Raw genomic sequence first — 13,788 nt, 5'->3', positions numbered from 1 at the left:
AAAATTCTCTAAGTAGGTGTCATCCAGTTCTTCAACTGAAGCTGGAGTACTTCCCAAAAAGTAAGCAAGAGAACAGATGACTGCAGCTGAATAATTCATACACTCATTCAGAAAAAGGTGTTTCTGCTCCCTTTAATAGTTGCACATTTTCCATTACAATGTCCTTCATTAAAACCTCAAAAAATCTTTCCTTCAAGGAAAGATCAGAACCCAAGAATTCTGCCCTCCCAACTGAGCATGCCAATTTACCTGATGAAAGTGATAAATGAAAAAAAAAGAGGTAGAAGTGAAAAAGTGGTGATGCAAGCATTATCCTTGAAGCTGTAACCACAGTACAAGCCTTCATGAAAAGATAATCTGGCAGCCATGCTGGAGTCTTACAGCCTGTGCCTATCTGTGGGACAATCTTACCTTCATTTTCTCTTGTAGACATACCTTTAGGTCTGTTCTTTTCCATGTCTAAAGTCTAGGAGAACACTTCCACTCCTCCAAGTTGCATGACACATTTAGAACTGTAACAGCACTGTGGATTATAACTGTCCTCTAGAGGATTTTACTGCTTCCCAAGAAAAATTACACAATTTTTTTTTACATATATATATATATTCTATGCTTTCAGGAATGATCACGCAACACAAAGCAGCTCAGATATAGGAGCTCAGACAGTTGCTATTGGATAACCTGAGCCTACTGTGACCCTATTGCAACTCTGAAATAACACACCATAGCTTAAGTCACCATGAAGACAGTCCCTCATGTGGAGCAAACTGGGAGCATACATGGAATCAGCTACGATGCCTCCTCAGCTGCCCATGTGTCATGTTTATCTAAACCCTGGTAACTGGATTACTTTTCATCAGATAGTATATTTTTATTCAGCAGATAACAAATCTGTTATTCATTCTGAAAAACAGATACCAGAGAGTTGTGAGAAAAAGTTGACAGAAAGTAGCCTTAACTGCTAGCTCATAATGAATAAGTCTCTTCAAAAGACAGCCTGTTCTTTTTTAATAATCTGACCGCATCTGCTCCACATGCAGCTGCTCTACTGGGAGGGCAGGTCATTCCTGAGGTATTATTGAGGTGCCCTAACACAGCTAGGTGAGTACATCGCTACAGCAAGTTTAGAGAATACCTAGAGAAACTGACTGCACTAATTTCAGAGACACCAATATTTTAGATAATGCAGATAATTATCTCACTCTAAGTCAAAGCAGGTATCAAGTACTGAAAATAAATGTCGCATCTCACAGTAATGAACTTTGCAAAGTAAAATGCTAAAGGCAACAGCTTTTAAATTGCTAGCAAGTTTTTGTTAAAATGTTTTTTCTAGTATGTTTGAAAATCCCCTTCTCTAAAAGCATTTAACTTTAAACAACATTTTGAAGAAGTGTGTTCCTTCATCTTGAGTGAGTGTACATTGTATTTTCACAAAGCCAAAATTACAGCTGGCTTTGTTGACTCCAACAATACCAGAGGAACCAACAAGTAGTGACTGAGGCAGTCATCCATGAATGGGAAGGCATAGCGACAGCTGAGGTAAACTGAAGTGGTTCTGTTCAAAACACATTGGTTCTAGCAGCCACTGAGCCTTGTTGGTTATCCTACACAACTGAGTTCCTAGACCCTGCAGAGGACAAGCTGCGCAAGTGGATATTTCTGCAGTTAAGCAAGAAAGTCCACACAGAACAGCACTTCCTGGCTGGCTCTGTGCTAGCTTGAGGATCTCTTTGGACCACTCACTGATTTTAAACGACTCAGGAGCAGCCAGGGTTCATTTTATGTTTAGCTTGAGGCTGTGCAAAGTGAGTTGAGTGAAACCAAATATTTGGGGTGTGGGGAAGGGCTGGTATCTGAACAGAAATCCAGACATATTAATATAGTTAGTCAGATAGGCAGTAGCTGTCTGGAGGAGGGAACAGTTTATCCTCAAGAAAGTTTTATAAATGGTTTCGACTTACAAAAAAGAGGAGACTTCAGCAAGATGTTGGTAAAAGTGCACTCAGAAGTGTAGCCCCACCTGGCCACCTGTGACAATCAAAAACTCACTTCTGCAGACATATCTAAGACCTGTGTTATCAGAATCATCAAGGGAAAGTAAACCCTATAAAGTATTTCTGAGCAGTCATTTTATAACCTCACTGCTGCTGCTTTCTCCCCTCCCTCACGTACTCATGCATGTCATAATCCTCACTCACAGTGCTAGAGAGCAAGGTCTGTGCAGCAGGAACTTACCTTTTACAAGTTTTCCCTGAAATGCCTGACAGAGTTCTGACTGCTAGAAAATAGATCAAAAAACTGGATGCTAAGCCCAAATATGCATTCTAATATATTTTGTAACATACTACAACTGAACTTCACAGCTTTCTTGCATAAGGAGTGAGCCAACAGAATATGTAAAAGTATTAGTCTCCATTATTATATTATGTGTTGTACATAATCTCATGTAATTAAGTCAGTTTGCATCCAGTAAATGAAGCTCCCTTAGAGCCATTCCTGAATATCACCTTTTCAAAATCTCCCCTACTGTCTTATTCTTTTTATGTTCATTTTCATTTCCCCAGATGATGCAGAATGCTACTGTTCTCTCTGCAGCCACAGTACCTGTTAATCTTGTCTGATGTAGCCTGGCATTTAACTGGGTGATTCATCACCATGGAGGAGATATTTAACATTGAACAAATGACTGTGTAAAGTTGTGTAGAGAAGAAGGAAATCATGTTCCTTCCAAAGGAATTTTACCTATACTAAGCCATTCAATTTTTCCAGAGGTGTTTAAAGAAACATAAAAGCATGTACCTGCTGCAGAATGTCCTTAAGATTTTGAAAAGATTAAATACCTTGAAAATTTGGAATATAGTCAAATAATTTTAGCCTGCTGCATTTAAAAATATTTTTTTCCATTAAAATATTTCGTTATATGTGTGGGGAATATAAAAATCTTAAATATGTTCCATTTAGCTTGTTCTATGCATAGTTAACCACACTAATGTACAAAACCTTTGTATACAGTTAAAATTATGATTATTCAAGTATGATGACTGCTAGATTATTTTTTTTCTCTAGCTCCCTGTTTGCTCTCACTAGAACATCCAGTATGTATCTTTGTATGTATGTACCTTTCAGGTGAAGGAAGTGTGCTTTGTGTTTGCTCCTTATGATGATGATGTCAGGCCAAATTAATCTCTCTTTTAAAATGAGGGAAATTAGCAATCCTTAACTCAAAAACGGTTAATCCTTCAGCATAAAGACAAATGACTGTCCACTCAAAAATACTTAAAAGAGCTAAATATCTAAAAATACCTAGAAGCTGGATTTGTTTACTAAGTACAGTAAAATGTGTAAACCCCAAATCACTTTAAAAAGGCTTTCAAGTTTACTTTTTGGTACAAAGCATCCATCCCCAGCCCCTTTCTTCTTACTCAGTCTGCCAGGAAGCTGTGTGGGAAGCCTTTCGTATTTTTCTGGATCGGATTCCTGACACTTCTGAATATCAGAACTGGGTTACTGCCTGCCAGAGGGAAACCTTCTGCATATTCGACATTGGCAAAAACTTCAGCAATTCCCAAGAGCACCTGGAAATAATCCAACAGGTAAGGATTACTGATATTTGTTTAGAAACTGGGGGAGACTTCCAAGTCCCTCCCCATCTGCTTATATAAGGGCAAATTATTGCTCAGGAAGAGGAGGGGGCATGTGTTAGAAGGAAAACATAAAAGTACAGTAAAAGAAATTGCTAACAGGATTCTGCTCAATGGTTGGATACACCCACTAGTAAAATGCTGTTTTTCTTAATCTTTTCGCAGCGAGTAAAACATAGAACCTTCCAGGAAAGGTAAGTAGCACAAGTAGAACCTTGCGACTTGATGTTACTGCCTTTTTTGAAAAAGATATATGTAGATGTGCATGGATGTGAACAGATACACAGATAGCACTGTGGTGTATTTGGTGTGTGCTGTGAGAGATGTGTATACGGTGTGTATCGTAGTACCCAGTAATTGAATCACAAATAATGAAGGTGGCCAAACGTCTGAGTTGCCTGTTCACTTTGAGACACCACAGAATGTCTTCTTAGACTAATGTGAGCATGAAACCCTGACAGAGCCACGGCTTTGCATTAGACTAGTGTTGATTTGGAGTGTAACAAATGATTACCCACAATTACTATAATTCACAAAAGGAAAGTTAGAGAACTTAACAAAAGTTTATCTGGGAGGCTACATTAAGCAATAATATGAAAACTGTATGCCTTCACTTTAGCTTTCCCCTGTATTTTTACACATCATGATAGTATTAACTAATGTGATGCTTTATTCCATAAACTCTTGGGAAAAAAGTATGCTCCTGGCAGTGCTCAAAGTCTGAGAATGGCAGGATTAAAGTTACAATATTGAACTCTGTCTCTCTGCATATAAATACTATAGTACAGCCAGACAAATCATTGTCCGCAGTTTCTCTGATTAATGTATTATTTTTTCCTTCAAATTTTCTTAGATTTTCAGGTGTAGCAAATAATCTTTTCCATTCATAATTTACACTGTCTTACGATCACAGAGGTCTCACATATCTTTATTCATTACGACATGGGAGCTTTGAGTGTTCTTCTTTCTCAGAAATGTATTTTTAATAATGTAGGGCCTAATTAAACTTCCCTGGAAGTCCAAAGGGAGGTGTTTTCACTCAGTCTAGTGCAAACAGCAGCAGCAAGGCAATAAGTGAAGTGACTGATCTCAGAGTTCTTATGCTCTTTGTGAACAGTACGGTTTTTCCTAGACATAATTCAGAAAGTGAAGTCAATTCTATGAAATTACTCATATTTTAGCTGGAAATACAGGCAGCCATGATTATGCATTGTTGGACTTCATCTTTACTACTGTGTGATTTAGGAAACATTTTGTATCTTCTGTAGATGCCATGTAGAGAATAGTCTCCAGTTAAAGACACAACACATAATTAGTTAATGTTGTGAAAACATTACAAATAATACTTTAGTTCTCACCACACAATATATCCAGAGGATGTGGTAAATCAGGAGTTGTTCCTGTTCTTCATTTATGTTATTAAACATCTAGGTTGGTCCTGTATAGAAATGCAGCCCAGCTGTCTTTTCTGTCTATGCTACAATCTTCATGTTGTCTCAGTTAACACCACACTACTCATTTGCAGTGCTCTTAGTTCTTTCACTCGTATCAATTTTCACAAACACTCTACCTGTATACACTGCCTTAATAATAGCTATTTCTACAGAAATTTTGAGGAATTCTATCCTCGTTTATTTCCATTACTGGGCTTTTTATTTTATGCTGTGTTTTTTTCCACACTCTACTTAGAACCTGAAATAACTGAAATTCTTCACCCCCCAATTTCAGGAAAGAAAAATCTCAAAATGTCACTCAAAAGATTCTTATCTAAGAATCTAAATGTTTCCAAAAGCCACAAATGAATAAAAATTTAGTTTTAGAGCAGAAATTATTCTATAACCTTAACTGCAGGAATCTTTAACACATCGATTATATATGTGTATATATACATACCACTTGTGCTTGTCAGGCAAGCTAACAGTCATAGTTACAAAATTTATTCATCAGCACATGACTGTAAAACTTACAACAGAAAATAATATCAACAATACAAAAACAAATCCTGTGATGCAAGGCAGACAATCTGTACATCACACCCACCATATTCTTACTTGAGTTTTCAGCTGTCTGCCATGGGGACCATGGTAGACATTAACCCATGAATATTACATCCAGATCCAAACATAAACATTCCTACAATTCATAATAATCTTGATCCAGAAATCTGGTTTGAAACTATCATTAGTTGGAAGCGTCCTTATGATATCACAATGCAGGCTGACAACTGAAAAATAAGTCCACCCATTCTCTCCTCACACCAAACCATATGAAACACAGAAATGTCCATTGGCTCTAGAATTAGAAGAAGCCCAAAGCCCTCACTAAACTATCTGGATAGGATGAGATATAGCAAAGGAGACAATAGTTGGTTTAGATAATGTACAAGAAGTCTTGCTTCCATTTTAGTCAGTGGTCAACCATTCATAGACTTCAAAGAGAGAAAAAGCAGACCCTGTGCACTGATTTAATCTCTGTGACCCCATCCCTCTGATTGCTTGGAGAAAATCAGTCATGAAACCTCATAAGCAGACTCCTGACAGGATTGGTAGTCCTTGGTGGAGGAATATATCAAATCAGTATTTTTGTTCATTGTAAGAGCAAATACCATATTGAAGGAGAGGAAAGGAAATATATAAACTGTTGAATATAAAATATGATCTGTTGTTCCACTGCCTGTTGTACCAGCTTATTAAATATTCCATTAGAAATAACTTCCCTCATTTAAAGTACACTTAATATAGGGGTCATTTCTACATTTTTTTTACACCTTTGCCATTGCCAGTACAGTATGCTGATCATTAAATCACTCATTTCTATTTGATCAATAGGAAAGATGAAATATCCACAGAGAAAACAGGTGGCAAAAAGCTGGAAGACATTCCTTCCATTTCTACAGGTAAAATCAAATCTGCTTGCTGTGTGTCTGCCCATTAAATAGAATTGCTAAAACCAGTGATTCATAGATCTTAGAAGGCTGTAATTTAATGAATGCAGTAGAAGCATGACAAGTTCAGTGAAGTACAATGAAAATGCTTTAGCAAAATAATCTATAAGAAGCATTCTTCGATTTCTTTACAGCATGTCTGCTACTCAAATGTAGCATTCCAGGCTTGTTTCACAGTCTTTAAATGCATATGTTTTCCTAGCTTCAGGAGAGTAGAGAGTAGAGCTTATTTTGCTTCACTTATGAAATAACGTTTAGAGTGTCAGCTGCTGCATTTTGTTAGCCAAAATAAGCAAGTGGATGGGAATAAAGAATTACTTTAGCCAGAAAGTCACAGTGATGCCAAGACATTAATTTGAGCAGATTATTTCAATTAGACCTACCAACACTGTTGTGTACTACAGTCCTTTAAAATAATGTTAGAAACTTATGCAGTGATAAAAATCTGTAAATATGAGTGTTTTGGTTCAAGAAGGAAACAACCTGCACACATATTTTTATGAGGGCCAAATATGATAGAATCTTATTGATAGCGATTTTCAGTATGGTAATTTTGCCTCTAGCTGGAAAACTCTGTCAAAACCTCTTGTTACTTTAAATTGAGCCCTATAGAAAGGTGGCTGTCCTAGAGACAAAGATCTCAATTGGCAAAATCAAGCTTAGGCATGTGGTGATATCTAATGCAGTATGACAGGAAATGGTCAAATATTATTATTTAATTCACACAATTTCATCGATGCATAGTCAGTGCCATTTTTGCCCTCAGTCACACACATGCAATGCTACTGATGTTTGACATGGAAAGAAAGGCTGTCTATCGTATAAAAACTAGCAGCTTTACCCATGGCATAAGTCATGACCACCTTTCACTGGTGCAGGCTTGCGCTCAAACACACCCTCCATAAGGAAGGCTTCTCCAGTGAGCTGACACCTGATCAACAGAGAAAGGGGAAGATTTTTGATGTGCAAACTTGTTCTTGCCTGATTTTACTTTAACCTCCCCCCCAGGCTCCCCTGGCACATCCCTCTCTCCATATGCACCAGTACCTAACGGCACGCTACTCAACGAAATTGTTAACGACACGAAGACTCCTGTGAAGGTGAGGGCAGCCTGTTTTCCTATCCCACTTTTTCACTCACCTCCTCTTTTTGAGCTCAGCTAGCAGAAAAGAGGGGGAAGCCTTATAAACACTTAGTGCTTATAAAACATGAATGCTCCCCTCTGTTACCGCTAGTAGAACTGAAGGGTTTTATTAGCATTTGTTCTGTACTGGAATAGTGCACGATGTTTCTTGCATATGTGGTAGAAAGTATAAAAATATGGCAACCAGCTTTTAGGCAGAGTCTTCATTCTTTTAATGAGGGGCGCGATGTCTATTTTGCACCATTTTGTAACCTTGTTCTTCATTAAATAATGTAAAAATGCATACCTTCTGAGCTTTCCACAACACGGGGGATAGGACTGGACCTTCTTGCCTTTTTCCTGCCAGGCAGCCAGCTGTCAAACAGGGGATCTCCACTGATGTCTACTCAAAGCAGCCATGCAGCATGGCGCCGGGGGCTACCCCCTCCTCCACAGGTTTACAGCAGCTACCACAGGCTACAGGTTACATCTGAGACAGGAGTGGGGGTGAAAGGAGGAGCAGTTATTTTCCCTGTCCTGGCTGCTGCACCTGGGGGTGGCAGGGAGGTGGCCCTGGCCTCAGCGCAGCTATGTGGATTCAGGGAACCTTCCAGAACCTCCCTCTGGAGAGAGACTGAGGCCTCACGAGGGCCCGCTGCCGAGGAGCACCAGGCAGGAGCTTGCCCCTTGCACTTCCCCTCCGCTTTGCCCTGAGGTTTTTTTCAATTTCTAAACAGTTTGCCCTTCTAGAGTAGCTCCTCGGAAAGCCACTCTGGGTTTTTTTTGTTGTTTGTGCGTACTGGCTGTAAGAAGAGGCTCATGCCACCTCCTCCCCATTTGGGTGAACTCAAGGTCTCGGTGCGGCCGCCACCAAGAATTTGAGGGCAGAAATGCTGGCCGAAGCCTCGCCCATCACACCCCTGGCAAATCACCACCATTCCCCATCCCACCTCTGCAAGCTTCTCAGCTGCAGCACAGGAATTACACCGGAGTGTTCCCAGATAAATGCTACTTTTACTGTCCGAAATGATTACATCCTCAGGACCTAAGAAAGCAAAATAATCTTAATATTCTCAACTGTGTATTACCTACCTGTATCATAGCTGTTGGAGTGAAAGAGCAGATAGAATATGAGGAAAAAATGGTTTTAAAATCGCTTATTTGTGACGTTTGAGATGTACTGGGAGATTGGCATTAACCAGTTCCTCCATGTTATAGGTCTCCTCATTCTTTCTTGGCCCAGTCTTTCGTGACCAGGTCCCTAAAGGCTGGCTCCTCAAAAGTCATAGGGCAGCTATATGGAAAGTGCATATTCCTTAATCTTCTGTTTATATGATAGAACGTTACAGAATGTTCTTTCTCTAACTGATGAGACATATTCTTGTATATAACACAAAACATACGTTCCTCTAAAACTGAGGCATCCTAAGGAGTGACTCAGCAGAGCTGAGTTACACAGAATCAATGGGTGCAGAAAGTGTTCTCTCCTGTTTCACTCATTCTTTATTATATTAACATCTTCCTTTCTCTCTTATCCCCTGACACACCGTAATTGCACATATTTCTTGTTCTGCTTATTCTTGGAAGCTGTCAAAACCTAGGTGTTATTTGTGGGACAGATGTCTCTAGCAGCCTCGTGCCAACCCACCTGGCAGCAGAAGTGGAAATCCCACCTCTCTGTGGGATTCAGGCTGATGAGCTTGCTGCTCTTTTGGGCCAGTTTCTTCTTGATCATTGTCTTGCTCTTATTGTGTTTGTTTGTTTATCCAAGGTATAAAAAGCCTGGCTGAGAGTAGAATTGTCCCTGAGCAAATAAAAATATAAAAAAGTGTTTAAAGAATACAGAATATGTAAGTATTGCTAATAAATATAAATATGCAATGTATATGCAGTACATACAGTAAAGAAAAACTTGTTTTGTGTTCCAAGACCTTCATATTTTTAACAGGCAAACTTTATAGAACCCTGAAAGGTTTTATTCAGAAAAAAACAAAAGGCTTTTTTGCATAATAAAATACATTAGCAGTGGAATGCAGGGATGGTATGTGTTAACATTAGTAACAAGATCTGTGAAGAAGGACTGAGAGACTGGCAGAAGGCAGGAGTTTCCTGGGTGGCCTCTCTGCATCACCTCTTCAGGTACTTGCGTTCCAAGACTTGAAATTTGAAGCTCAGCTCTGTGAATAAGGAACAAGAGATACCTTCTGATCTTAAAATTAGAAAATGTGTATTGTTATATCTAAGATGAGTTAGGAAATCTTTCCGAATGCACTCATAGTGGCTCTCCTCCTTGTGGCCAGCACATCATAGCCTACAAATGAATTGGCTTTTGGAGTTTAACATTATTAAAGGAAAAAATTAGTAAGTGTAGGCCAAAACTGCAAATAGTGTCTGGAAACAATAAACAAAATACGAGTACTTTTAATAGCAGTAAAGTCAACTGCACAATAAAGGTGTAACACAGGTAGGGTTAATTCTACTTTATTATCAGGAAAAACCAAATGCGAATGTCTGAATGTGAAACAGTAACAGAGAGTCTGTCAGTCTGCTCTGATTGACCATGGGTATCCTGAGGGTAGGATACCAACCAGCTTTTAACATTTTGCTTGTCACTCTCCTTGATGTCACACACTTTCCTCCAAAGTGGCAAGTAAAGCTATATGACTTTAACGATGATGGAAATAAGACTTGTTAACAGTCTCTGTGCAAGAAATGGCCTGATTCTCTTCATCACCTTCATTTATGCACATCAAAGGCAACTCTCAAAGGCAATCTCTCAGTAATAGAAACTTTTTTGCAAAGGCAGAAGAATTAAGCCAACATGTGGATAGGAACCCTCGCCTTTTGTAGGTTCAGAAAGTTATTTTGGGGACAGGCTTAAAAGGGAACCCGTCTACATATTAAATACTGAAATGTGGGGAAAATATCACTTGGATTTATTTCTCCCCTTTTTTTCCTCTCCTCTTCTTTTCCAGGAGCTGGGAACAAATACAGTCCCAGAACTGCCTGTGGAGCAAATGGTAGAGTTCAGTGTCACTCTCACTGATCAGGAGTACACAGCTGAACTTAATGATCCCAACTCCCCACAGTACCGACAACTCGCTGCCAAATTTCAGCTACAGGTAAGGAGGCTGAGTGAATGCCAAAATGTTGGCTTTGTACCTTGGCTGCGATTCATAATATGAAACTACCTTCACCATGAAACAGAACTAGAATCTATTGCCCTCATTTGAAATAGATAATTCCTGTTGTCTCAAGACCTTCAGTTTTCCTTCGTATATAGCCAGCTTTTCCCCTCATTTAGGCCATCTGTTCAGCCACCAAGCTAACAAACCAATGTCTTTGTCAGCAGTAGAGCCTCAGATAACTGATGAACAGAGTAACTTCAGGAATATCATTTGGGTTTAATCAGGAATTCATGGACAGTACTTTGTCATAATTTAACTTCCACGATAAACCTAATGAGAAATGTAATATAAATGTTAAAAGTAATTAGCTACTGTTGTCTGAACTATCCTTCAGAGGACTTCCAGTCATTTTGTTGTGCATTACCACAGTTTCTGTAAGAACTGGAACATCTGTGCTGTTTTCATATAATTAATAATATTAACTGAATGTTCAGCTATCAATATAATAGATAGCAGTTAATGACTTGAGGTTCCCAAAAGGTTTTCTTAGTAAAATTAACTAAAGCTTCTCATCAGTTTCACAAGCATTCTTTAGTGCAAGCTATTTCACTATCCTGGTTCGGTTTCAGATATGCATAGAAAAATTGTGAAGGATGTGCTGGCAGAGCTGATAAAAACTGGCTTCTCTGGAGATTTCCAGTATTATCCTCAAACAGAACTGCCTGCAGACTTTGTTTACTACACATATAACGATGTAATTCTGACTTTTAAGTTATTTCATTAATTTCATTAATAGGAGGGGGTGAAATGCAAAGTTTCTTGATTGTTAAATTATTTTCCATTGTCATGAAATTTTACCTCATCCAGCTACATGAGCTCCTGTACAAATTCCAGAGAAGCCCTTGCAAAGGCTGGGGCCGTGGAGTTCCAAGCTCAGTTTCTAATTCATTCCAGGACATGGCAAGAGCAAAGAGTTACAGCAGACATTACAGTGCAAAAGCTCAGCAGTACATCTGTATACCACAACAGACATTTAAAATCACATGAAAAACAGAATGCAGATTCAGATGCTTACGCTACTCAGTGAATCAAGATTCATTTGGCAAAAGTAGGAAATAGGAAGCTATATATGTGCATACAGTTAAAAGATAGCATCAACATCATTATGATAGAAAGAGAACCAAGAAGAGATTGAACAGAGCCCATGCCAAGAGTCAGCTGGCAGAACATGGCTAAAATGGGATTCAGTTGCCTAAACTTGGACATCTGGTGCCATTTTAGGTGCCCCAGGTTATCCAACACATCTGCAAGGGCCTCTCAAATATGAGAGAGATGCACTCTTTTGAATCAGCAGCTGAGCAGAAGACAACCTTAAGGCATCTAAAACGATAGTGCTTGCCTAAGTTTAGGAAAATTAATCACATCCTAGTGATTTAGGCCCTTAATGTCTGTTACTTTCAGTGAGCATTAGTTACATTAATAACATTTACAATCTTCCCACAGTCTAATTGCTACTTCTGCATCACTTTTACTAAGTCAGACCAAGCTCAAAATTATTTACCTCAGCTCTTTTCCTACTGTCCTCTTGTGGGAGATGGGCAAGGGGAGTGTAGATGGTAGGCCATTTTCTGCGCTAGACTTCAGGTTCTCTTGTGCTTGCTGCAACGAAAAAGACATCTAGGCTGATACAGTGTGGCCGATAGCTGGTATTGTGATAAAATACTGATCTTCTGCTCCTTCTTCTTCACTTAACCTACATTAGAGATGCAGAGAAAGCTGTGGGTCTGACTGCCCATTCCCTACAAGTTCTGACAAACTCTCACGCATGAATGAATGACTTTTAAATGTATGCTGGGTTTGTACAGAGTCAGATAGCTAAGGAAGAGGAAAGATCTCCACATTAGTTCATATACTTTTTAAGTGATACGATGAATTAAAAGGACCTGATTCCTCAAAAGGCTTTTTCACTTCTTTTCAAGTGCTGAATTCCCTCAACTCCACAGGCTTTGCTTGCAGATGAAAGGCTTAGATGATGTGTTGCCTGGTACTTAACATGACCAGGAAGTGAATCAGAAAGGAACTGTGTAACTGTGTGTTTAAAAAAAAATCCCTTTCCTCTGACATAGTAGATGTACATAAAATATTTAATTTGACTTAGCTGTATAAATGTCACTACAATTGGAAAAGACCAAAAGATCAATCAGCTGGGTCTCAAAACATTGTTAATTCCTGAGGTGCTGACAAAAACACTTATTATCCTAAAGTCTGAAAAATGTATACAGAATTCACCTTTTCTGCTCATTGTTTAGTCTTCATATTGTCTCTTCTATTCAAAACCATGTAATTGTACAATTGTTTATGTTAGAATGAAAAATATATGAAGCTATTCTATTTGTGCAAGACACGTAAAACTGTTTAATTTATAAATGATTTGTCAAATAATCTAAATCCATCTGCATTTAGTTAATATTTCTAAATAATTAACAATTTACAGTTAAGGTGACTTGAATCACAAAATTATTCATGAACCAAAACTGCTGAAAATGAGAAAAACATTTGATTCATGTTGTTTGACTTGCTTTATTATGAACTAGATTATCACCGATTTACATAATTAAATTACTAAAGCTGTATTTTGTACTTCATTTTGCCTACTAACAGGTAATACAGGCAGCATATACAAACCAAATATTGTGTTTAAGTTGAGCAGTGATGATACCACAAAGAGGGCAGTTGAGAGTGTTTCCTAGAGCTCTTTCTGAAATATGAAAAATATTGTCTAGGTAGTCAACCCGTGCTTGCTTTTTAGCAGTAGAACTTGCACTGAATTAATGATTCTATGTTTTTCTATAGATGAAAAAAATATTTGAGAAACTTCCAGGATTCAAAGAAATCCACGTATTAGGATTTAAGTAAGTAAGAAAATGGGACTAATTTTTCTTTTGGCTACTT

General features: G+C 38.4%; 1 protein-coding gene across 1 annotated transcript in view; it reads left to right on the top strand.

Moving 5' to 3' along the window:
- The window catches only part of IMPG1 (interphotoreceptor matrix proteoglycan 1), a 69,811-nt gene that overhangs the window by 14,330 nt on the left and 41,693 nt on the right, over positions 1-13,788 (top strand). The window contains exons 3-8 of the mRNA XM_076335448.1: positions 3,427-3,593; positions 3,807-3,835; positions 6,470-6,537; positions 7,594-7,685; positions 10,684-10,830; positions 13,690-13,748. Coding sequence (XP_076191563.1) covers positions 3,427-3,593; positions 3,807-3,835; positions 6,470-6,537; positions 7,594-7,685; positions 10,684-10,830; positions 13,690-13,748 — 562 coding nt within the window. The remainder of the gene's footprint in view (positions 1-3,426; positions 3,594-3,806; positions 3,836-6,469; positions 6,538-7,593; positions 7,686-10,683; positions 10,831-13,689; positions 13,749-13,788) is intronic.

Source organism: Aptenodytes patagonicus, chromosome 3 (genome assembly GCF_965638725.1).
Source record: "Aptenodytes patagonicus chromosome 3, bAptPat1.pri.cur, whole genome shotgun sequence".
NCBI lineage: Eukaryota > Metazoa > Chordata > Aves > Sphenisciformes > Spheniscidae > Aptenodytes > Aptenodytes patagonicus.
The sequence above is the reverse complement of the archived record's forward strand: the minus strand, read 5'-3'. Positions and strand labels throughout refer to the sequence as shown.